Raw genomic sequence first — 26,926 nt, forward strand, 5'->3', positions numbered from 1 at the left:
CGGACCAGTGAGTTTGTCTGGTGAGCAGCTAAAGTCATGCAGGCCAATGAAGTTCTAGTTTCAATCTCTGCTTGTGCTGAGTTTTCTGATCTTGGCCTCAGCACCTCTGAGTTAGGAGGTGGGAAAAAAAAATCAGCCAGGATTCCAGATCACTGAACAACAATCCCTGCTGGAAATGTGGACCGGATCAGGCCTTGCTGTGATGCCTCAAACAGTTGGATGCGTGCTGACATTCACCATCTAGGCTCACACATGAAGAATGGCCACTTGGAGAGTGATTGGCAACCATGGATCCATACCCCAGCTAGGAATCAAAACCTTCAGGGGAGGAGAGGAAGGGAGAAAGTCAGTGAGAAAAGGAAAAGACAAAAAAAAATGATTTTGCTTGAAATAAATTTAAGAAATTGAAACTATAGTCACTGAAAATTGTATTCATTCATATAGATGTCAAATAAAGCATATGGCTCCTTTAAATTAGAGTTTAAATCAGATTTAAGCCATCCTTTGATTTTTAAAAAAATTATCCATTCATGGGATGTGGGCGTCGCTGGCGAGGCCAGCATTTATTGCCCATCCCTAATTGCCCTTGAGAAGGTGGTGGTGAGCCACCTTCTTGAACCGCTGCAGTCTGTGTGGTGAAGGTTCTCCCACAGTGCTGTTAGGAAGGGAGTTCCAGGATTTTGACCCAGCGACGATGAAGGAACGGCGATGTAATTCCAAGTCGGGATGGTGTGTGACTTGGAGGGGAACGTGCAGGTGGTGTTGTTCCCATGTGCCTGCTGCTCTTGTCCTTCCAGGTGGTAGAGGTCGCGGGTTTCGGAGGTGCTGTCAAAGAAGCCTTGGCGAGTTGCTGCAGTGCATCCTGTGGATGGTACACACTGCAGCCAAGGTCTGCCGGTGGTGAAGGGCGTGAATGTTTAGGGTGGTGGATGGGGTGCCAAACAAGTGGGCTACTTTGTCCTGGATGGTGTCGAGCTTCTTGAGTGTTGTTGGAGCTGCACTCATCCAGGCAAGTGGAGAGTATTCCATCACACTCCTGACTTGTGCCTTGTAGATGGTGGAAAGGCTTTGGGGAGTCAGGAGTTGAGTCACTCACCGCAGAATACCCAGCCTCTGACCTGCTCTTGTAGCCACAGCATTTATATGGCTGGCCCAGTTAAGTTTCTGGTCAATGGTGACCCCCAGGATGTTGATTGTGGGGGATTCGGTGATGGTAATGGCGTTGAATGTCAAGGGGAGGTGGTTAGAATCTCTCTCTTGCTGGAGAGGGTCATTCCCTGGCACTTGTCTGGCGCGAAGTTACTTGCCACTTATCAGCCCAAGCCTGGATGTTGTCCAGGTCTTGCTGCATGCGGGCTCGGACTGCTTCATTATCTGAGGGGTTGTGAATGGAACTGAACACTGTGCAATCATCAGCGAACATCCCCATTTCTGATCTTATGGTGGAAGGAAGGTCATTGATGAAGCAGCTGAAAATGGTTGGGCCTCGGACACTGCCCTGAGGAACTCCTGCAGCAATGTCCTGGGGCTGAGATGATTGGCCTCCAACAAGCACTACCATCTTCCTTTGTGCTAGGTATGGCTCCAGCCACTGGAGAGTTTTCCTCCTGATTCCCATTGACTTCAATTTTACTAGGGCTCCTTGGTGCCACACTCGGTCAAATGCTGCCTTGATATCAAGGGCAGTCACTCTCACCTCACCTCTGGAATTCAGCTCTTTTGTCCATGTTTGGACCAAGGCTGTAATGAGGTCTGGAGCCGAGTGGTCCTGGTGGAACCCAAACTGAGCATAGGTGAGCAAGTTATTGGTGAGTAAGTGCTGCTTGATAGCACTGTTGACGACACCATCCATCACTTTGCTGATGATTGAGAGTAGACTGATGGGGCGTTAATTGGCCGGATTGGAGTTGTCCTGCTTTTTGTTGACAGGACATACCTGGGCAATTCTCCACATTGTCGGGTAGATGCCAGTGTTGTAGCTGTACTGGAACAGCTTGGCTAGAGGCGCAGCTAGTTCTGGAGTACAAGTCTTCGGTACTACAGCCGAGATGTTGTCGGGGCCCATAGCCTTTGCTGTATCCAGTGCCCTCAGCCGTTTCTTGATATCACGTTTAGTGAATCGAATTGGCTGAAGACTGGCTTCTAAGATGGAGGGGATATTGGGAGGAGGCCGAGAGGGATCATCCACTCGGCACTTCTGGCTGAAAATGGTTGCAAACACTTCAGCCTTGTCTTTTGCACTCACGTGCTGGACTCTGCCATCATTGAGGATGGGGATACTTACAAAGCCTCTTCCTCCCGCTAGTTGTTTAATTGTCCACCACCACTCACGACTGGATGTGGCAGGACTGCAGAGCTTTGATCTGATCCGTTGGTTGTGGAATCGCTTAGCTCTGTCTATAGCATGTTGCTTCTGCTGTTTAACGTGCATGTAGTCCTGAGTTGTAGCTTCACTAGGTTGGCACCTCATTTTTAGGTACGCCTGGTGCTGCTCCTGGCATGCTCTTCTACACTCCTCATTGAAGCAGGGTTGATCCCCTGGCTTTTTGGTAATGGTAGAGTGAGGAATATGCCGGGCCATGAGGTTACAGATTGTGCTGGAATACAATTCTGCTGCTTCTGATGGCCCACAGCACCTCATGGATGCCCAGTTTTGAGCTGCTAGGTCTGTTCTGAATCTATCCCATTTCGCACGGTGGTAGTGCCACACAACACGTTGGATGGTATCTTCAGTGCGAAGATGGGACTTTGTCTCTATGAGGACTGTGCGGTGGTCACTCCGACCAACACTGTTATGGACAGATGCATTTGCGACAGGTAGATTGATGAGGACGAGGTCAAATAAGTTTTGCTCCCGTGTTGCTTCGCTCAAAACTGTGAGTGACGAGGGGCCGACTAGTAGTGCACAAAAGTAGGCATTTTCTGGACGTACAGCAACTACTCACAGAAAATACAATTTGCCCTGATTTCGTTCCAGTAAAATGCTGTTTGTCACATTTATACAGATGCATCTTAATACTTTTGTACTTTTTTTTTAAGGTTCCCAGGGAGAAGAGGAATATACCACCAGAAAAAAATTCCAATACTGACTCTGAGCACAATAAAAGGTAGAGATGCAGAAGTATTATAACTATTGATATATGTTTAGAATCATACAGCACAGAAGGAGGCCATTTGGCTCATCGTGCCTGTGCCAGCTCTTTGAAATAACTATCCAATTAGTCCCGCTCCCTCGCAAATTTTTCTTAAGTATTTATCCAATTCCCTTTTGAAAGTTACTACTGAATCTGCTTCCACCACCCTTTCAGGCACTGCATTCCAGATCATAACAACTCGCTGCGTAAAATAAATTCTCATCTCCCCTCTGGTTCTTTTGCCAATTACCTTAAATCTGTGTCCTCTGGTTACCGACCCCCCTGCCAGTGGAAGCCGTTTCTTCTTATTTACTCTATCAAAACTCTTCAGAATTTTCAACAGCTCTATTAAATCTCAAGTAGCTTTTCTTCTTGTGTGAGCTCAGACAGCAAGTGTTGGTGGCCTGTTTAACCATAAGGGCATTCTGAACCGAACATTTTCCAGCAGGCTTTACTGAGTGGTGCTCAGGAATGGGTATCCCACTTCATTTTCTTTTATCCTTTCCATACATCCACAATCTTGGCCTGGACCCTCCTGATAGATCTGACTTCCGCAGGTGGGTCAGCTCGTAATACCAGGGCTGTCCGTGCACCAGTAGATCCGGGGTGCTGAAACACGCGCCCCCTTACATTGATGGGTGGAAACTCAGGCTCCACAAAGTCATCCTGCAAACTTTAGTGCTAGATCGGAACCTGGCTTAGCCAGGTCCCAGCCATTCCTGTGGTCTCCTGCCGGAACAGCTGCAGATTTTTGGCCCTAATATATCATCCATATATGTGAACATATTGTGAGCACAAATCATTCACATTCCATCTGTCGCACACCAGACATTACAGTTTGTTGCAGATGCAAAACAATCTTTTTTTTTAAAAAGAAACCCAGTCATTGACTTGGAATCTGAAATTTACAGCCATCTACAATGATCTAGATTTGTCAATTTTTTGATCAGTAGCGTTAAAGGGACTGATCAGTTTAGTAGCTAAAGGTTGTATGGATGTTCCAAACCCCGGACTCTCCATGAGCAATGCTATGGAAGATCCAACAGAAACTCTCAAGACCATCAGCGCACAGCAGTCTGAATATGATGCCTCACTTGTTAAATATTGTGCTAATTCTGCAGATAATGGAGGATGGCGGATTCTGTATTTTAGTGCATTTGCCAATATTATCAATGACTCAAATTGGGGGTAATTTTAACTTTTGCCGATAGTGTAAAATAGGTGATATCGGCTTTGACTTCAACGGGAGAGGTGTATAACGGGCGGCCGATCCGATATCAGCCATTTTACACTATCGCTGATAGTTAAAATGACCCCCAATGTGAGTCATTTGGGATCTAAGCCATAGGGATAGGACTGAAATTGAGTAATTGTGGAATTGTCCCAATTTTGTCTATCGAGGTTCAGAAGTACCCAATCTTTAAAAGGAGAGATGTAAATGTTTTGTTCCTTCTGTGCTCGGCTAAGAGCAGTTTCTAGGTGACACAATGGTTCCTATGCTCCAGTGGTGACAGAAATGTTGTCATCTGTGGACTGAGGCTGATCACAATTGAACAGCCTGTTGGGCTGATGTCCTGGAGTTTGGTTGAGTAAATTCAGAGATCATGTAGAAGTTTCACAAGAGTTTTATCTTCTCGAAGGTTTTACCTGCGGTTGGTTGCTTCCCTCAGAAGTTTGAGTGGGTTAGGAGGAGCCCACAAAAAGGTAAATTACATACAGTCTGTGGATCCACCAGACTTGATAGGCTGAATCGTACATACCTTATTATTCATAAAGAATCGTAAATTGTTGACACATGACTACCACTCGCAATTCTTTGAACAAATTTGAAAGACTGACCAGCAATCCCAGGAACTTCTGTGCTACAAAATGATGAATGCAGATTATGAATAATTACCCAAAGTGGCAGTGACATCTGATGAACGTATTTTATTCTGTTCTTTTTTTAATTGTAAAATGTTATTATTTTTCTCCATTTTATTTTACTCATTGAAGATTGCTCACCCTCATGCATCCTCCTCGAGCTAGAAGGGCAGTGCGATCTGGCATGCAGCCAGCATCAATGATGCTTTACAATCGTCCAGAAGGAGGCACAATTCAAACAGGGTGAGCTGGCAGCATCGGGTTTTATTTCATTCCTCTGATACACAATGGCTGTTGTTATGTGGTGCTCCATCTGGGAGTCTAGTTCAGAACTAACAAACCTCAACCAAGTGAGCTAGGCAGATTTGAGTACTAGTCAGCCCTGAGACTTGAACCTGCAACTTTCTGGTCAGGAGACAAATGTACTGCTAATTGTGTTACTGAATCATGCTTTATTCTGTTAAAGCTCAAGTTTTACTCATTCAACACAGTCGACCTATAGGGGTGATAACATTTGATCTACAAAGAGATGTTAAATTATGTTGTGAGGTGTTTCAGGTATGTTTATCGTACTTACTGAAAATTAGTGGCGAACCTTTCATTACATTATTCCCCCTTCTTTCCAATTAATTATTCAGAGTGCTTCTTGATTGGTTCTTTGCTCTGGAATAACACTGTGGTCCCCTTTGGTCATCTGAATTGTCAGGGTACCTCTAACGCTGCTTGGAATTATGGGCTTTAGAGAATGCTTTCTACTTCATGTAAACTCTGATTTTGTTGCAAGTATTGCAGTTTTTAGGGGTCAGGAAATAAAAATTGCAACTGTTTCATCAAAAATTTACAAGCATTTCACCATTTAAAAAAAATTGGATTTCCTGCCCTGAATCTTTTAATTGATAAATTAGAAGATAAACTGAAATGTGTATATACATAGTGTAGAGAAATGTATCCATTCTAAAATGACACATACGTCAGCTCTGCTAGAAATCTATATGCACTACTGTATATTAAAATATGCACATTAAGTGGTGAGACTAATTATACAGAGATCAGAATTGTGGTGATGTGGAAATATTAGAGGTCCTAGGTTTTAGCCTTGGTCTATGCTAATTTAGTTGATAGGGGTACTAAAATTTGCTTCAGAACCGTAGGGCTAGTGAGGGGGAAGAATCAGCCAGGCTTCCTGCTCCTGAATAGTATCCAGTAAACTAGGTGGAAATGACATGTGCATGGGCTGTGATGACCTCCACAGTCGAACAGTCTGCTGACACGCACTTTCTAGGCTCGCGCATCAATGATGCCATCTGTGGATTGTACCCCAGTATGAGTCATGTTCTTTGCGATGGAAGGGGCAAAGATAATCACATTTGTAAAAAGTGTATTGCTCCATTTATCAATATTAATTAAAATATTTATTGTATAAGAATCTCCATTTTTATACTGACTTTTTTAAAGGAATGCTCTGGAAAGGTCACTACAACAGCATTATTTGTCAAATACCAGCTCAGAAAATACATTCTCTGTGTTTATTGTTTTTAAAAACTTATTTCAGAGTAAGAACATATAGTAATAATTAGCATCACTGCCATCTTCCAGTGTTTTGAGGCTGGGCTGTGGAAAGTCGTGGAGTGCTGGCAGACCAAGTGCTGAAATGTGACATTTTTAAAAATAAATAAATATGGGAAATAAAAACAGGAAAAGCTAGAAATACAGGTTAGTCAAATAACATTGCAGAGTGGTGACTGAATAATCTAGGGCAAGGCTTTTTCTAAAATTGGCTATTGATAATATGGGAATAACCCCTGACTGACTGTACAATGTCATGCTGTATCAGAAGAGATGTCTCATTACATGTAATATTTATTGTGTTGTTGAGTCAGTTCTCTGGGACTGTTATTACATCAATTATGCATCTTTCATATTTTTAGTAGAAACAGAAATAAATTACCTGTGTGATGTGTATTTTTGCTTTATAAATAAACCCATTTTAGAATTCTTGCTCTTATGTACAATGTCTAAGAACCCCCTCCCTCCCCCCAGTGTCAGCGTCCCCTCCTGAGCTACTTCACAGTCCACAGGTCTTTCAGGAAGATTACTTTTTTTTTATTCACTGCTTCCTTCTTCTAAATCAGTGTCAATTCTGTAGCAAGTGGCAGAGTTGGGATATTTCCATTCATTTGCATGGCATTCTTGCTCTGCTTTTGTCGACAGCCTATGAATGCCCTAATCTTTCCACAAATCTTTGGGGAATGCTGGAATTGTGAGGACAGGAAAACAATTACAGCGTTTGCGTCACATTTTGATTTTAAAATCAGATTGATAAAGCCTTCCTCTTCAATTAACTTCATGACCATTTAATTACGGTAATGGTAACATTTGATAATAAGAACTATGGGTCAGCTTTGAATGGCCTCGCCTGGCATTAACGGGGCAGTAGTGGCCACTAAATGGGACCGGTAGCCTTACTGCCCATTAACACCAGTGATGGAGCCGGCTCCATTTTAAAAGGGGTCGACCTCCGGGTGTCCAAACTGCTAGCCTGATTCAGGCGATGGGCCACTTTTAATATGGCTATCCGGGCCCAAGACGTAAACAGGACCCCGATTGCCATTTTCAATAGGAACTGTCAGAGCCTGTGCAGTGCAGGACCTACCGGGGCCCACAAAAATAATCTGGATTTCTGCTGCCATGGGACCCCACCCTCTGCAATAGTGATTTTATTCCCCCCCTCACCGCAACTTACCTTCCTGGTGGCAGTTCCGGCCTGTTTTCCTGTGCTGAATCTGGCGAGCTGTGTCAGAATGTCCGTTTGGCGCCCCGTGGCTGGCCTGGTGAATGTAAATGAAGCCGGTGTCTCAAAATCACGGGGGCGACTTCTCCGCCGGAATGAACGGCCGACCATTGCGCTCCACCAGTCAAAATCTATCCCCCAGTGTTAAAATAGAGTCTGCGCATTTTGAAAGAAGGAAAGAACAAGTTGAGAAGACAGCCTGAATGTACGATGAGTGGTTTACTACATCATTGTTGTATTACAATATTTTTGAAACTATCTTCTGTTTTTTTTTTAAGGAATTGCATACAGTCTGTCACAGATCAGCCAGTCATTTCCACGGCAAACAGCCGAGTGCAACAACTGAAAGTTTTGCCTGTCAATTTGGTGTTGCCCAGTAACCCCATAGGCCACGACAAAGTAAGTCAGTTTACAGCCCCAGATACTACTGTCACTGTCTCCGTCACAACGGTACCGACTCATTCCATCAAAACGGAAATGCACCCCAATAACTTTTCAGTGGGTATCCCACCAGCGGTGTACTGTGGCGAGCCTCCTGAGCGCATAGTCACCTATGACAGAAATCTGCACGGTGACCACTTCACCTCATCTGCACAGTCTTCACAAAGAAGGACTCCTGACACCACCTTTACAGAGACATTCAAGGAAGGACCTCAAGAGGTAAACCAGTGGTATACTTATTTATTGTATGGCATGACGTAACTTTATTCTTTCTTTTCCTCTTTTATGATGGAATAATGACATTCTATTTTATCTCTGGTTGCCCTGAGGGCAGGTGGGAGATGATCCCCTCTGATTACCACTCTGAGCCTGCTCTTTGAGGTATGTATGAGTGGGCCTGGGATGACCGCTGCTCTAAATTTCCATCCTCGCTGATGCTACCCCACAGCAGGGTGATTGAGATTGAGAACTCGGCAGAATTGGATGGGAAGAATTGAACCTGTGTCTCATGAATCCATTGTGCCATAAAGTGGTGTTCCAATAGACCACGACACAAAGCATTCACAGCTTTGTTAGTTAAAGCTGAATCTTTATGTGCCATGTAATTTGCTTACTGAGTTTACTCAGTAACCATTAAATCACTGGGGGTGAAATTCATCTCTGGCAGTAGTGCAAAACAGGCGATAGTGAATCGGCTGCCCCTTTTACCCCCCCACCCACTTGACTTCATTGGAAAAAAGAAACCGGGCAGAGGGTAAAATGAGCTGCTGATTTGCTATCGCCGAGATGAATTTCACCCCCAGTGAACCTGTGGGATCTTTGTGACTCCTCCTTACTGTAAACTCCTCCTTACCCACTGTCTTCACATCCTTCCTCTTTGCCTTTCTGTGGATGGTTGGCTTCTACTTGAATAATTGGACAAAATGTGATTGGTTGCCAGCTGCCTCAGTGGGAGCAACTGAGACTACAGGAATGTTCCTTGTCTTGGGGCATGACCGGGTTTATATTGCAATGTTTTTCTTATTTGTCCTCCTTACCCTGTTTCTTTTGAATTGACTGTTATGATTTCAACCAGATGGTGTAACCAGATTGGAGTTTAAACTTCAGTTTCCTAATCAGCTGGAAAACCAGCCTTTGGGATGGATATTCTGCCAATTAGGGACTAAATTTGACTTACCTGGGTGTCAGTTTCCACATGGACAGTGGGATAGTGAAGATACAGGAAAAACAGGATGTTGCTTTTAAGTAATTAAAATTAAGAAATAAGGTAAAATAAAAGTCAAAATAATGAATATGAGAAAAGAAACTAGGAAGAACGAGAGAATAAGGAAAAAGAGAAAAGAAACAGAAGTGAAGGTTTTAAGTTTTTATTTAGAATGTTTTTATTGCAATAATAAAACTACTACTGATATTGCAGTAGCATCACCACTGTAATACAATACTGGGAGATTTTTCATCCTCCTCACACATAAGCTGAAATTAAAAGAAACATTCAGCCCTGGGAGTGCAAGGAGGTGCTGGCAGAATGAGACTTGGCACCTCAGTAACAAAAACCATTTCATTAGATTTTGAGAAAAGTGTCATTTGTGACTTTGAGTGCTTCAGAGATGCAGCATTCAGGAACATGTATGCAAGTCTGTGTTTGCAGTTATCCTCAAGTTCCCTATCTCAGTGGTGCTGTGGGGGAGGTATGAGACAAGGGGGTGGAAATTTGTCTGGGCCTGACTTTGAGCTCAGAATTGGCGCTGCGCAGGCAGCACGAGGTCCGAGACTGGCCCGAAATTGGGCCTCGGGCCAAGTCAAAAATGTTTGCGCAAGCAGCTCATGTATTTACTTCGAGGAATATCAGGCCGCTTACCTCTTAAGTACTGGCGGAGGGGAAGGTGATGATTGGCTCCACAGGGAGGTTTTCAACAAAACAAATCCTCAAAACCTTACCTTAAGTTGGTGGCCGCTGAAGAATTCTGCCGCTTGATGCCTGCCCTGCTCATCACTGCCCAATAGGGTCCTCATTTACAATTTTTAGGGACCTAACAGCAGTTTTAGGTGGCCACCAGAGATGCCTGAAGAATGGCCTGAACAAATTTTGAGTCAGACATTTCTCAGGTGTCCCTGGGGCTTTGGACGTTGGTCCCTAAAATTATGCTTTGTTGCGTGAAATGCATGCAACAAGGTCCAATTTCTACCTCAAGGCTCTTTCACACATGGCAGGGGAGGAAATCTAGGAGTGAGTTAACACAGTCAGCACTCACTCAAATATTAACAGAGGCTGGGGAGAAAGTAATCTCCTTAAAATGGTGTGTGACATGAAGGGACTTACAGAGAGGGTAAAAACAACGAAACAAAATGAATGGCCTATAATTTCTTTTTTAAAGTGATCTCTGATTTAAGAAAGAAATGCTTGCATTTACATAGCACTAGTGCAATGACTTATTATGCAGGAAAGTGTACTTTTCATCTAATTGCTTCTGCTGACTTTGTGCATTCGAATTAGCTGGAATCTGTACGGAAACCAATTCCCTCTATAAATTCATTGTTACCTTATAATTATAGCATTTTACAAATGAAAATGTCGCTATTTTGTGGGGGGGAAAAAAGTTTCCCGTTGATTGAAACAGTCAACCATCTGGATGTTGTTCACTCACCACCTAATGTAGGACGTGAGAATTGTTCCTGAGTATTCTGAGAGAAATGTGTGGTTTTATAATTAAATCACATTCTGTCATCCTGTCTTTAAACTTATTTGTACCTTGTCCCATTTAACAAAATATACTACATTCTTCCACTCATTATATATACAGAGCTTGAAATACTGCCAGTTTTAATGTGGGGAAATGAGGTTATTCAATTGGTAGAAAGAATAGAAAAACAGAATATTTTTTAAATGGTGAGAAACTATTAAATGTTGGTGTTCAGAGGGATTTGGGTGTCCTTGTACAAAAAACACAAAGTTAGCATGCAGGTACAGCAAGCAATTAGGAAGGCAAATGGCATGTTGGCCTTTATTGCAAGGGGGTTGGAGTACATGAGTAAGGAAGTCTTGCTGCAATTGTACAGGGCTTTGGTGAGACCACACCTGGAGTACTGAATACAATTTTGGTCGTCTTGCCTAAGGAAAGGTATATTTGCCTTAGAGGTGGTCTAACGAGGGTTCACTAGATTGATTCCTGAGATGAGAGGGTTGTCCTCTGAGGAGAGATTGAGTAGAATGGGCCTATATTCTCTGGAGTTTAGTAGAATGAGAGGTGATCTTATTGAAACATACAAGAGTCTGAGAGGGCTTGACAGGGTAGATGCTAAGAGATTGTTTCCCCTGGATGGAGAGTCTAGAACTAGGAGGCACGGTCTCAGGATAAGGGGTCAGCTATTTAGGACTGAGATGAGGAGAAATTTCTTCATTCAGAGGGTGGTGAATCTTTGTGATTCTCTACCCCAGAGGTCTATGGATGCTGAGTCGTTGAGTATATTCAAGGCTGAGATCAATAGATTTTTGGGCTCTACAGAAATCAAGGGATATGGGGATTGAGTAGGAAAGTGGAGTTGAGGTTGAAGATTAGCCATGATCTTCTTGAATGGCGGAGCAGGCTCGAGGGGCCGTATGACCTACTCCTGCTCCTATTTCTTATGGGCCAGAACCAAATCTTTTTTTAAATCATTACGCTGGAGCTAAAGCCAAAATAATTACTCTCTTTATCCATTTCACTGCCATTTCAGTTTTTTGCCTAGTTTGTCCTTGTTGCTATATTGTATAATTTCATTACTACACATTGACAAAATATTTCAGTTGCTTTCAAAAACCTAGGGGGTGAAAATTGGACTTTATTGCGCCTGTTTCATGGGCATAAAATGAGCGTTACGAGTCCCAATTTTGGTGACTATCGTCCTGTGCCTCAAGGATGCCTGAAAGGCGAGTGCCCTGAATTTGATTCGGTCCATTTTTCAGGCAGCCAAGCATTAAGCCCCTCATTTACATATGTAAGGTTTCCTAACACCTGTTTTGGGCCACCTTCCAGAAATTGGTCTGCGATGAGCAGGGCAGGCATCAGACCTGACCCGCTCAGGATTATTAGTCATTAATAAATCCAATTGGGAATTCAGGAGAAACTTCTTTACCCAGGTGAGAATGTGGAACTCGCTACCACAAGGAATGGTTGAGACGACTAGCGTAGATGCATTTAAGGGGAAGCTAGATAAGTACACGAGGGAGAAAGGAATAAAAGGGTTTGCTGATGGTGTTAGTTGAAGTAGGGAGGGAGGAGGCTCATGTGGAGCATAAATGCTGGAATAGACCTGTTGGGCTGACTGGCCTGTTTCTATGCTGTAGTTTCAATGTAATTCAGTGGCCGCTACAGCCTAAGCAGTGGTCACCAACAGAATTTTAGTATTTAAAAAAATAAATAATCCTAAAACATTGCTGTGGAACCAGGAGGAGCAGGAGTACTCCCCTGATTCCACAGTATTTGTGGTCGTCCCCCTGCCGTTGCCACTACACCTCCCTCAGTTCCGGGACTTACCTTCGGGCTGTTGTTGGCAATTGGCCTGTCATTTATGCAGACAAAATGGGCGAGCTGCGTGTGGAGGCAGATCGCCCAAATTCAGCATATGAGGAAATCCTCGGCCTCCCGGCTGGGGAGTACATTCCATGCCAGAAACTGGCCATAATCAATTTCTACCCTTAAGTCTCAATCAAACTGTTAAGATAAATTATTATATAATAGGGCCTATTCAAGTCAAAAGGTCCCCAAAGGAAGAACCTGATCTGGTACAGAGGCCTTTGAGCTGTTGTACTACCATTTGAGAGCTACATTAACTACTAATACAAAATATGCAGTAGCTTACCTGGTTATTCTTCCTTACTGGATGCAGTAAGCTTTATGTGGTCTATGGAAGGAGATTTCCAGAGGCTGATCACCTATATGTCCTATACATTGATGAACAGTTACACTCACTTGCAATAACCTTGCAAAAGTAGCAACATTAGTTAAACATTTTAGTTAAAAATGTACAAGTTAAGAATAGAAGAAAAGTCCGGCTGAACTTTTTTACTCGATGGTTAATAGAGTTGTGAAAAAAGTTACCAGGGGAGACAATTGAAATGGATAGCATAGGATCACCCTGATGGCTCAGAGTTTGAGTCTCTGAGTCATCAGACCAGGAGAGTCCCAGAATTAATCCCTGGTCTGTTCTGAGTTGGCTGTTCTCAGCCATGCCAGTAATAGGTTTGCTACAATTGGCTGGAAAAGGAAAAAAAAACAGCCAGAGTTACTGCTTCTGATCACAATACAAATTCACGGAAAAAAATTGGAGAGAAACAAAATCTTAAATAAATTCCAGAGACAATCAAATGTGTCTCTAGAGAGGAAGTGAGAGAAAGAGAGCGAAGGGGTTTAAAGATATGGTGAGATGATAGGTTGGCATGTTTGAGACCTAGCAAAAGGAATAGGATTGTTGGGCCTGATAGCAATTTTCAACTATTCAATATTTTCATGTTTTTTTTCATAATATAGAACAATTACACCATCACATGGAGCAATAGCACACCAGGGCTATAATTAACTGGAACTTTCCTAGTCTGATTAGAAATTTCCATAATAGCCCTTGCCACAACCTTTTACAGTAATCTAGTACACTGTGTAATAAATAACTAAACTGCTTTTACCACTACAGCTGTTCAGAGGATCAGTTTAAACTCTGGAGAACCAGTGTAAAGAGTTATTTATGTAGTTTCTCTGGGGTTTCTGCTGATCTTACGCTGAAGTTTACCGCTGGACAGCGGGAGAAATTTTGGGGTAGAAATTGGTCGTGGGCAGTAGCGCAAAATGAGTGGTATGGCATCGGCCACCTGTGCTGCACCGTCTTTTGGATGAGATGTTAAACCGAGGCCTCATCTGCCCCCTCAGGTGGACATAAAAGATCCCGTGGCACTATTTTGAAGAAGAGCAGGGGAGTTTTCCCTCTATCCTGGCCAATATTGATCCTTCAACCCACATCACTAAAACAGATTATCTGGTCATTATCACATTGCTGTTTGTGGGCTCCCGCGTTTCCTACATTACACCAGTGGCTCTACCTCAAAAGTATTTCATTGGTGTAAAGCGCGTTGGCACCTCCTTTATGTTTAAAAGAAGGAAAACTTTATAACACATACATTTGAACTTCAATTATAGCTAAAATTAACCTCTTGTAACACTATGAGCTCACCTATGAGCACACTGGACCTTTGGAAAGGTTAAGTGGTAAATGCTCTGGACTGTTATTATCCCTTCTACAATCTATATAGGCTTTTAACACCTATGCTTGATGTCATCTAATCACTACTTCCTGATATGCCTCACCTTCTCTTATTCTTTTCAATCTTACTGATGACCTGTACCACAGTCCTTGGCCTTTTGCCAAGGTTTCTCAATTTTAAAAAAATTCTGAAGTGGTTGCCATCAACAAGAAAGAAATGAAGAAAGACTTGCATTGATATAGCACCTCTCACAACCTCAGGATGTCCCAAAGACTATGATTTTTATTTTTCATTTTTTGATAGGGGTGTGTCAGGCTGGTGATTTAGTACTGCCACAGAATCAGGGTAGAGGCCAGCATAAATGCTGTGACAGCACCTTGCGGTCAGATCTTCCAGACGATCCAAACAGGACTTTGTATTAAAGTATGAAATGCTACACAAGCTGGGTATTCCGCTCCTGCTCTCACTAGCTCGTATTTACCAGCCTAATAAAATGTGTGGGAGTATAATCACGGGTTGGCGAGAGCAGAAATGGAAAACCACAGACACTGGCTCCTGTTTCCTTCTCTATAATCACAGCTGGTGGATAAGACGCAGGCTGACTAATGGGAAGGGGACTTGCATTATGTGTGGGTGTATATTTACCTCTATTTGGCGACTTTAGTGAAAAGGTAGCCATGAGTATAAGGTAGTGTTGTCTGGTTTGTACTCCCATTTGCTTTTTGTTAAAGTTAATGGAGGAAATTATAGCCCATAGTCATTCTACACAACTTAGAGAAGGAAAGAACTTGCATTTATCCCTTCTCACAGGACATCACAAGGCACTTCGCATACACTGAATTACTTTGATGTGGAGTCACTTGCTATCTCGGCAAATGCAGCAGCCATTTTGCTCAAAGTGATCCCCAAAAACTGCAGTGCGATAAATAACCAGTTAAACTTTTTTTGGCAGTAGGCAGAATGTTGGCCGTGATATCACGAGAACAACCTGCTTTTCTTCAAATAACGTCACGAGTCCTTTAATGTCCACAAATAGGGGCCTCATTTTACCATCTCATTTTAAAAGATGGTACCTCTGACAATGCAGCAGTCCTCAGTGCTGCACTGACATGCCAGCCTACATTATGTACTGAAGTTCTGGAGTTGGGCTTCAACCCACAATCTTCTGCTTCAGAGGGAAGAATGCTACCAACTGAACCAAGCTGACACTACCATCAGTGCTCAGCCTTCCACAGACCGCAGCACCAGGACTCAAGGAACGGAGCAAAATTTCTAACATTCCACCCTGGATGAGCAAGTAGTACGTACACAGGCACAAACAGAATTTTTGCTTCTGCACTTAGTGAAGACTATTGATCATTTAAAGGAAAAAAATAATTAAGTTTATTCACCAGCATCAGCCTATTTGTGGGTCAGACTGAAGTTAGTTAAGGTGCTAGTGAAAAGGGCAAGTTGTTCAGTACAAAATGTAATAAAGAATATGATCGACTTTTGCAAAAACCAAATTCTATTTTATTGTGTATAGAACATTGAAACTCCACTCTGTTTGAAAGCTGAAAACTGCAATCACGAATTCAGTCCATACATTCTTACTGAAGAAGGTCTGGTTAAGAATGGGACACAATAGTTACAGCACTGCTGGGACCAGGAAGATACCATTTATGGCATTCAATAATATAGGTTGGGGTCAGGGTGACAATTTGCAGAACTTTCCCTCAGACTTAGGTTAAACAAATTGGAGTCCACGATAAGATAAATAGTACAAAGTGGATGGAAGGAGTGTTGACATAGGCTGAGTGACCTTTTCTCATTCCATGTTTCTTATGTTTTGTTTCACCAACAGGTGTTTGGTTTTCCTACCGATCACCACATTCGAATGCCCACAATGGGTTCAGAGGAATATGCCTTTGATCGAATGAGGTATGTATTTAAAATACTCTGTTCATCTTTATGTGGGCGCTTAATATATATCTATAATTATATGTATTAATAATTGCATTTCAAATAATTCAGTCGTCTCTTAATTACTAACACTTGCAAGTCTAAAAAGAACCAACATTATGTGCAAAGGTGAGTTACAGGACTTCATACAATGTATGTAGCCAGCAATAGCATGTGATAACTAGAAAGTAGCTCACATTAAGCAGGAGAGTAGGATTAGACCTAGGTGGCTCATGTGGAGAAAAGTATCAGCAAAGTCTTGATGGATCAAATGGCCTGTTTCTGTGATTTAACATTCTATGAATCTATTGTGAAACACAGAATCCAATGAGTACTACCTTCTGTGAGCCATTAGTTGTTGAACAAAACTTCAACATGCCACTCAATATCAGAGAGTGTTGGCTACACCCATAGCTACTCAGGCATAATAACTGTAGCTGATCTTTCTGAGGTGTCAGGACCAGAAAGTACATAGCTGAGACAATGTACTGGCAATAATCAAGAAACCCTCATGATGACTTGTGCCCTCTGTATTACAATGACCATCACCTCCACAGTAGCTTGATCTTTGTAATAAATAAAGACCGATGTTTCACATGATGAGCACAGAGGACAGGACCATTTCTTTTGTGGGATTCCCAGGATTTCTAGATGTTCTGTAGATGTTTTCAGGGCTGTTCAAATGTCAGGGCAATACCAAGCTCAATGATGTTTATCAAAGAGTGTTTGTTGTTCCATGAGCAATAAGAATGTAGGAAAGCATGGAATCAGGAAAAGCCATTCAGCCCATCAAGCTCATTTCTACCACAGTCCAAGTGCAATCTACCTTATCGTGCACTTCACCCCACCAATTTAATTTGCTAAAGGAAAGTCATACATAAGTGCACCCTGATCCCCAAAGGTAATCAAGGAAAACTCCAGAATATGTATCCAACCCCACATCTCAGTGCCCACTGCCTTCCACAGATGGTACAAGATCCATTGTGGTCTATTCTGTGAAGCATTTGACTACCTCAGTGCCATACTCCCTGCAGGTTTATTGGAAAATAAGTGTTTGTGAATTACTTTTTCCCACCAATTTTTTCCCCTACTCTCCCCTCTATTCCTGAAAGCATTAACTCCTTCCTGAGGTACAGTTCCATGGGTGCTGGTCACCCTCTGATACCTCACCCAATTGACCATTCTTCATGTGTGAGCCTAGACAGCGAGTGTCAGCAGGCTATTCGACAGTGGAGTGTATCAGGGCCGAGCCTGAATCTTCCCTCACTCGACATCCATGTGCACTTCCAGCAAAGGTTGCATGTTAATTATTTCCAAGAGAAAATACATGTATTTAATGTAAAGGAAGAAATAAATGTGTAAGCTGAGTAGAGTAAAGCAAAGCTTTATAACACAGCATTCGATATATGGTTCCATTTTTTAATTTACTTTTTTACAGTGCATTTGAATATGTGTTGGAAGCCTCCAAGTCCCTTAAACAGAAGACAGGTGATGGAACCATGACATACCTGAACAAGGGCCAGTTTTATCCCATCACACTCAAAGAAGTGGGTTCCAACAAAGAAATGCATCATCCAGTGAGCAAAGTCAGAGTACGTGTCATTAATAATTTGTATGAATTTCAGGTGTATTTGATTGTAATAAGTTGTTCTAATTGTTAACTGTAGTAGTACTGTAACAACATTTTAATTTATTTAAGAAACAAATGTTTTTAAAAAAACACTTCTTGACATAGTCCTTGAAAGAAGCATCCATTTTGTGAAATATTTTTACTACTTAGCTGAAGCCCCACCCTCTCTTTAAGTGGGATAAATTTTGACTTTGTGCAATATTGTAAAATGGGTGATGGCGAGTGGGCAGCCTGACTCTCATCCCTCCCGATTTTTATGTCCATTGACTTCGGGAGGTATGTAAAATGGGCTGCCAACTCGCTATCATCCATTTTACACTATCGCACAAAGTCAAAATTTATCCCAATGTTTTTAAAGGATTGGATGAAGAGTTTAGGACAAAACACATCACTTTCTTTCTATGAATAAATGTCCTGGTAAAGTTTGCACTTTCTTATCATAACAAATAATTCTGAATTTTCTTCTATTTTCAGAGTGTGATAATGATTGTTTTTGGTGATGATAAAGTCCGTGATGAGCAACTCAGGCACTGGAAATACTGGCACTCCCGGCAGCACACTGCAAAACAGCGCTGCATTGACATTGGTATGGAACCAGAATCTTCTTGTCTTCAGATATAAACCACTTTGTTTAAGGAACTAAACATTTAGTGGGATGGTGTGCTGCAGTATGTTACCACACTGTCCCTTGTGGACTGGTCTCTCATTTTGACTCTGGTCATCAATGGGAGACAATATGTATCAGTCTGCCCTGGAAAATGAAGCATTGGTCATCTCCTTCATGCACTTATAGATGGCTGACTGTGAGATGTCCACAGTAATACCCTGGAACAATCCCGAGGCAAAGAAGTTCAGGGCGGTTGTCACCTTTACAGCCACTGGCATGGCATGGCCCCTTGGCACAGCAGGTCTTCATGCAGGAGGATGCAAATGTCAGAGACTAGCTGCCTTGAGAAATGCTTCCTTCTCAGACACTGCTCCTCAGACATTTCTAGAAAGGTCACCCTTAGCCTGCAGACCCTGTTGGGTGGGTGATGCCTTCTGCGAGCAGGTCTCCTCACCTGTCTTCTCAGAAATCCAACTGTAGTTCTTCCTGCTTCTTGAGGACTCTTTTGCTGTTGCTCTTCTTCCTGCTCCACCTGCACCACCCATCATAAGGCTTCACGGCTTATTGAGGGCAACTATCCAAAAGGAAGTATTACAGCTAAGCAAAATAAGCGATTTCCAAAGTCACGACTCACTCCACCTCCATCGAGATTGGTAACACACAGATGCCACCGAACTGAGTGCCTGCAGCTTTAAATACTACAGCCTGCAGCTCTGAACCAATCCCTCTACATTTCACCTCGTGGGCCGGGTGACGGGTGGGACTTTGTCTTTTCTCCAGTTAATATCGCGCTAGGGTCTTAATTTCATCATAGGACCTCGATTTGCATGAGATTCATGAGGCTTCGGCCTGCTTGTAGTGAGGGCTTCGGTCGCCTGCGATGTCCGCGTTGCTAATGCCTCCTCATCTTGAGTAGGAAAAAACTGGTAGAGAAACAAATACAATTCACTTCCACACACAAGGTGTCTCAGCCATTGTAAGTTACAGCTGAGGATTCTTTTTTATTGCAATTGTTCTCTGGTTACAGTACAGTCTACTCCTCTTAATTCAAAGTTGCTTAGTTCAAATTTTGGGGGGTAAAAATGACTTTGAATTATCAGGGGTAGATTGTACATTGTCATATATTATCACATTGTTATATTCATAGTGTACAAGATGGTACAGTGTGATTGCGAGTGAGTCTTTCTCTGTGGTTTGGCTTGTGTGTGACCCCGAGGACTGATTCCAGAGAGTAGTGGTAATGTTAGGTTACCCACAGACTCACCATCTGGTGGCTTTGGTTGTGTCCTCATGGCTTTATTAGTTCCTATATTCGGTTGGGATGAGGTGCGTATCTTTTGCGTTGTGTTTAAGTTATGACGTGCTTCCCGGGCACAGGATCCTAGATCTCAACGCCCGTTGGCAGAGGGCCAGAAGAAGGAATCAGATTCATTTTTAAAGTTCTCCTGATTCGGCCTGAGAGAATACATGATTTTCTTGGATTGGGTTATTTTCCTGTAGTGGATCAATCAATATTGTCTGATGACAGGGTCCAACTGCAGTCATCAGAGTGGCTGCATGTCTGGCCGCAGCTAGGCAGAAGTCCAGGGTCATGCTGAGGATGCTTTTAATTCAGGAGGCTTGACCAGATGATCCTTGATAACCAAAGATTTTAAGGAAGATTTCTAGTCATAGTCACGAGGAGGTTGATGACGTAAGCTGACATGTATGCAAATTCCTTTCTTTCCCCTCCTGCTGAAAGACAAGTTTTATCTTGCAATCTAACACCAATTCGCAAAGCTTGAATAATTATAGGTTAGGCACAGCTGGTTGTCATGCAAGGCGTCAGTGGCTATTGTTACATTTCCAAACAGATGAGTCTGACCTGAATGGATATTTAATAGTTTTTCATGAGAAACCCTGGATTGATTTCTCAACAGAACTTTACAGTTGAAGGTAAAAGTAAACACAGTAGAAACTTTCTTTGAGAGCCATGCACACGTCATGTATACTGAGGTACATGTTTTAGACAAAATGTTTAGTTTAGTGAAGGAGCCATGGTGCAAGGTATAAAGAGACAAGATTCAGATTTACACAGACCTTGGACACCAATATTAAGATTAAATGAATCTAGACTTCTTAAGAGACACAAATTGCTAGTGTGTGAGGGGAGTGCCTCTCTAGAGTGTCAGCAAAATGAGCAACTCAGATGAGTAGCTTTCCTTGACACCAGGTAAGTGTCTAATTTAGACAGTTAACTCCTCCTTGCCCTCCAGCTCTCCCAAACTGCTAAGAAAATGACTGCTTCAGACAGATAGCCCCTAGGCCCTCAGCTTTGAAACTTCACTGAGACCATTTGGAATGGGTAATCCAGACATATGGCCCCTACCAGCTAGACTGCCAGAGAACGCCAATTCTTGGGTACTTAGTGAAGCAACAAGACCACTATGAAAATCAGATGGGTCTGATGGCAACAACGCAATCTAAAATATTATACAAGCAGGAACTGGGCAGATTAGCACTTCATGTGCCCCATCCGTATACTCAAATTCTCCTTAGCCCCCCAAAATACAAGCTCATGTAGGTAGTATGGAATGCTTGATAGTTGTGTAAATTCAGCTTCGGAAGAAAAGAAGAACTGGGTAACGTAATTTTTATTACTGATTCTGTTCCCCAGGAGGCTAAAGTTGAACCTTTTTGGTACTAATTTAATTTCTTAAAAAAAAATGTTTAAAATTGTATTTTTCTTTGGGCACTCTCTCTTGGATCAAGTAAGTTTAAGGACGCATTTTATGAATTTGTGCTCCCAAAGTAGAGTGTCACACATCGGGAGCGCACATTGAGAATTGGGACATTGAGGTCAGCGGGCCCTATGAGATTTTCCAGCCATTAACTTTGATGGATCAAAAATCCTCCAGGGCCTACTGAGCCCTACACCTGCATTCCTAATATGTGCTTTCAGTGTGTGAAACTCCATGCTGGGAGCACAAGTTTAAATATAAATCCTTTTCCATGTGGTGTGGCCACTGGCAAAATGGTGAATCAATGTACAGACAGGAATTTTGGCAATGGCAAAATATTGTGTGTCTGCATGTGTGTGTCTGTGTCTTGGGGTATGTGTGTGTGGAGGCAAAGTTTATACAGTTCAAATATGGGATGGCTTATTAAACTCTGTTTTAAAAAAATGACAATTTCTTATTGCTGTTGATTTCCTGCAGCTGATTACAAAGAAAGTTTCAACACAATTAGTAACATTGAAGAAATCGCTTTCAATGCCATCTCCTTTACATGGGACATCAATGATAAAGCTAAGGTAGGACTGTATTCCCTGCACGGCAACGTATTTCAGTCTGTTTTGTTTTATCATCATTGGGTTTTCACCAGACAACAAGGCACAAATGTGAATATTTTGACTTGGCTGTGCCCCCATCAATGCTTCTGTAAACGCATCACTTTGATCCTTATCTTTAGGACCTGGGTTCAAATCCAGCCTTTGCTAATAGGAGGAAGGTCTTCTTTTTCTAGTGCCTCTAAGAGTCCACCATTAGATGCGTTTAGTCATTTCAACCTGGTTCTTAGTGGGTGCAGCTCTACACCACAAAATGGTATGTAATTTGGTATACATCATCATTAGGAGAGGGACCTTTACTCTTGTATGATATCCAACCTGGGAATGCCTACTGCTGACTGACACTGGCTACCAAAGAGTGCAGCTATGTTCCTTCACCAGCACTGACCTGCCTCACCATGATGAGCACAAAATTCACCCAAATATTTTTTTAAAAATACTTTGATTGAAATGTTCGTGGTGGCTTTAAAAAAAAATGCTGTCATCTCGGGCAAGCTGAGCTCTTGGGCCAATCAGAACTTGATTTACAAATTTTTGTGAGCAACTGCAGTTACTAACATGATGATGCCATTATACATGGTTCTCTTTACGAGGCTGATAAAATGTTGTTCAGGATACTTTAACAGACAATGTGACTTTTTAATGTGCCTGTGTCTGAGTAAATAGCTATTTTATGAGTTTGTTTTTATTAGGAAACCTAGGTGAAGGGCCACAGCCTATAGTGCAGGGCACCACCAAAAGGATGCACAGAAACACTTGCATTCATACAGCACTTTCTCATGTATCTCAGAAACATCTCAAAGCGCTTCACATGCAAGGAATTACTTTGAACAGGGGCGGTGTTAGGGCCGTGCAATTGCACAGGGCTCTGAGCCAGTCACAGGCCCCGAGCGGATCCGTGGCTTCTGATCAGCGGAGGCATCGGCTATGTGCCTGAGATGGTCTCACCGGCCAGCAACTCTTTGTCTCCGCCAATGGACTCGTGTACAAGTAAAAGCCGCCATTAATCCGTGTCTAAAATATAAACGTAATGCATTCTAAGCTGGGCATACTGCTCACCTGGCTCCACGCTATAGGGATGCAGGAGCTGAGTTATCAGTGTTCTCCTCCCCTACCCTTCTCCTCTCCATTCATTCATAATTTACAATCACTAACATGGAATAAGATTCATTTTCTGCAAGTGTGAGGAGAGTTAAGGGTAGAGAGTAGCCTCCAAGCTGCTGGGGAATTTTCCTCCCTCTTTCCCTCCAGCCTCTCTCCCTTCCCTACTCTCGCCTCCCCTTTCATCCGCCCCCTTCTTTCCCTTCCTCGCTTCATTCCTTCCCCCTCATGTTGCTGGGAAGTTCCTTCCCATCCTATCCCATGCTGTTGGGTAGCATTCAGGCCCCATTCATTTAAGAAATGTCTCCAAAAATGCATCAGACTTAAAAAAAAAAAATACAGGCTGGTTAGAACTCAGCTCTTTGCAGTTCAGCCACCGAGTGCTGGAATTTATGCAGTGGTTCGGTCAGTGTTTGAAGAGACAGATCAATGTTTTGGGTGGAGACCCTTCCAGAGAATTCTTTTCTTTTCTCAAATGCTGATGCGGATTTGGCACCAGATTAAGTAGGTAGTGTTTAGTATCATTGTCTAGTAAAATGCAAGGGCTCCAAACTGTACCTTTGTGCGGGACCCCCCCCAGAAGGCAAACACTGCCCCCGACTTTGAAATGCAGTGATTGTCATCAATTAGACAGATGGGACAGCCATTTTGTGCAAAGCAAGATCTCTCAAACCGATGAAAGACCAATTAATGTATTTTTCATGGTATTGATTGAGATCAGAACAACTCCTTGTTGTTCCTCAACTAATGCCAAGGGATCTTTTAATGTTCATCTGAGCAGGCGGACAGGATCTTCGATCTGAAGGTAACCACCTTCGACAATACAGTATTTCCTCAATGCTGCTCTAGAGTGTCAGGCCAGATTATGAGCTCAAGATCCTGGTATGAGGCTTGAACTCCAAACTTTCTGACCTTGAGGTGAGAGTGCTATCAAACAAAACAAGCTGACACCAAGGTTGAAAATAGTAAGTCAAAAAGTTGTTTTTAGATGATGGCTGCAAGCGGATCTCTTGTGGCATTGCAAAGTTGTTAGGTGTTATGCTGTTTTATAATCACAGGAGTGATTTACTATGTAATAGACAATGTATTATTCTGCTGCTGTGATGGAACTGTTGCCTTACCACAAAGTCTAATTACTGCAGGTAAATGCAGTTTAAGGTCAATTGGTGCTTATCTGCTGTTGGTGAGGGAAGTTTGCAGATTGGAAGGTTCTTACAATTCCATCTCGAGTAGGATAAAAAGTCTACTTTGACACTGGAGTGTGACGCCTGAAGAGTAGCAGATGCGCTCAATACTTTTATATGGATAGGCTGCTTCAGAGGGCAGTTAAGAGTCAACCACGTTGGTGTGGGACTGGAGTCACATATAAGCCAGACCGGTTAAGAACGGCAGGCTTCCTTCCCTAAAGGACATTGGTTGGGTTTTTGTAATAATCTGACAGCTTCATGGTCACTTTTACTGATACCTGCTTTATTTCCAGATTTTTTTTAAAAAACTGAATTCAAATTCTCAAACTGCCATGGTGGGATTTGAACTCACATTCTCTGGATTATTAGTCCATTAAATGGTGGAAATGCCAGTAGATCTGTCAGCATCTGAAAGAGAAAAGTCAGGTGGACGTTTCAGGTGTCTCCCTATTGATGCCCACCTCAAATGTTTATTTGTCGTCTCTTTCAGATGCAGATGGGCCTGCTGTACATTCTCGGTACTTTTTTTTTTGTTGACCTCTGAGTACCAGCAGGCCTTTTTCCATGGAGGACAACACAGTTGAGCTCTGAGTAATTTTTTAGTGGTCATACACTGTAAACCGGACACTTATTCCCCTCACTAACCTAGAGGAACTGCCAATTGTAGCACCTCCTAATGCTTCCCTGTTTTGAGATGTTAGTTCAGTGCAGACCAGCGATTGAACCTGCAACCTTTCTGATCTGGAGACTTTACCCTGAGTCATGGGAGCAACCTTATTCTGCAGCTGGTTGACAAGTCCTACCTCACATAATTGGCTTCTTTTTCTTCTTCCTCCACATGGACTAAAGTCTTCAGAATTCTGCCAAACTACTCAAAATCTAACGTAAGCCAACATTGTAGCCGAGAGCCACCTCAAAGTTGCATTTCCTCTCTCTATTCCTATATTGTCCTCCATGACAGCAGAAGATACAGAAAGTCAAAATAGCTATAGAAAAGACTGGCCCTCCTGATTACCACTTTCATCAGAATGAGAAAGAGTGAATTCTGGATCCTATACCTCACTCTATACAAACTGCATACATTGCACCTTGCTCTGACAGATGGACACTGGTGGTGGTGTAGTCAAAAGGGCACATTACTGCACACATCCCAGTCACATCCCTGCCTCTGGCCTTCTGGGCAGATGTCCTGACCCTCGATCTGGCTTTGTGCTATTCAGTGCCTGCTGCCAAGAGGGCAAAGGGCTTCTACAGCTCACTGGCTTACACAGTTATCATTCTTCACCATGAGAAGGTCCATCCCTCAGTTGTGGCAAAACCTGACACCTACCCTGCACCCACCACCCCCCCCCCCCCCACCCACAACAAAATGTTTGTAAAGAACCTATGGGGCATGTGTCAATCAAAGTGAGTTAAGCATGGATTCTGTCTGCAGCTGGAGAAATATCTGGGAATTTGGGTGTCCTACCTGGAAGCTCCCTCCACAAACACCCTGTGACCACAGCAACAAAGAACACGGGATTAGCAGATAGAGAGGGGATGCCACAACAAAACCCTACTCACTGAAACACCTCCAACATCTCATACGCTGTATCAATCTCTCAACACTTACATGCTGATTTTTTTTTTTAAAGTTCAATTTTGATAAGCCTCTGGCCTCTTATAGCTCTGGTTTCCAAACAAGCCTTTTCACAGGGATTTGTAGTCAACTTTGAGCTGAAGTTTTAGGAGACATGGGTAAGAAAGGGTTACAAACTTCAGCACACAGGACAGGCGGAAAAGATCCCTCTGTACCAAAACAAGAGAGAGAGAAATACTCCTTTCATTAGAAGGGAGGCTTTGGAACCTTTCTTAAGATAAGCACCTGCATCTTTACCCTGAGAAAGAACACAGCCTGACACTAGAGAGATAGGGAAGTTGATAATATGGGAAATAGCATTGTGAGATGAAGTCATCTCACCCATGTCAATCAATAGTATAACTTTACCCATTTGATATATGATTATATATAATCTTGTAGATTAGCGAGGTAGTTGCATATCTTTTTAAGGGCATTTAGATTAGTGATTTGTATCTCAGAAAGGTATAAGAAGTGGTGAATTGTTACGGGACTTTGGATTCGACCCAGGAAGTTTGAGCTCAAAGAGCTGTATACTTGATGGACTTCATTTCCCAGAATCAAGTTCGCTTGGTTTGGTAAGTATTTTACCTTATTTGAAGGATCGAACTTTGAATGAACAAAACTTTGCTTGTATGCGTATTGTTTTATCGTCATTGGAGGAACTCACTTAAAGCTAGCTAGCTAACAGACCCAGTCTGTGGTGTACTGCCCTGCTTCTTGTGTCCAGTGTGAGTTTGTCAATCCCCATCCCAAATAGTGATTTGCACTGCTGAAATTGCTATCAGTCAGGACCCTCTCACCCTAGTCATTTCCTCAATTTTCATTTTGCCATTTTTCAAAACTTCTGTGCACTCCATAGCTGGATGAACAAAATAATTGTCAGTTGTTCAAATTAAATTGCGATTTAGCTACTTGAGGACTGTGAAAGGAACATTATCATTAGTGTACTCTGGTTGACTGATCTTGTTTGTGCCATTCCCGCAACAGATTCATATTGCACGAGGTCATCTGCAGCAAAATTGTGAGCACCTTGTGTTTTGATTTCAGTTT

At 42.6% G+C, this 26,926-nt stretch overlaps 1 protein-coding gene across 1 annotated transcript in view; it reads left to right on the top strand.

Annotated features, from left to right (window-relative positions):
• Window positions 1–26,926, top strand: part of grhl1 (grainyhead-like transcription factor 1) — a 104,290-nt gene that overhangs the window by 17,244 nt on the left and 60,120 nt on the right. Inside the window, exons 3-9 of the mRNA XM_067984261.1 lie at window positions 3,040–3,107; window positions 5,130–5,240; window positions 8,067–8,448; window positions 16,305–16,381; window positions 17,841–17,994; window positions 18,507–18,618; window positions 21,837–21,931. Of these exons, the coding sequence (XP_067840362.1) occupies window positions 3,040–3,107; window positions 5,130–5,240; window positions 8,067–8,448; window positions 16,305–16,381; window positions 17,841–17,994; window positions 18,507–18,618; window positions 21,837–21,931 (999 nt within the window). The remainder of the gene's footprint in view (window positions 1–3,039; window positions 3,108–5,129; window positions 5,241–8,066; window positions 8,449–16,304; window positions 16,382–17,840; window positions 17,995–18,506; window positions 18,619–21,836; window positions 21,932–26,926) is intronic.

Source organism: Heptranchias perlo, chromosome 5, assembly GCF_035084215.1.
Source record: "Heptranchias perlo isolate sHepPer1 chromosome 5, sHepPer1.hap1, whole genome shotgun sequence".
NCBI classification, from domain to species: domain Eukaryota; kingdom Metazoa; phylum Chordata; class Chondrichthyes; order Hexanchiformes; family Hexanchidae; genus Heptranchias; species Heptranchias perlo.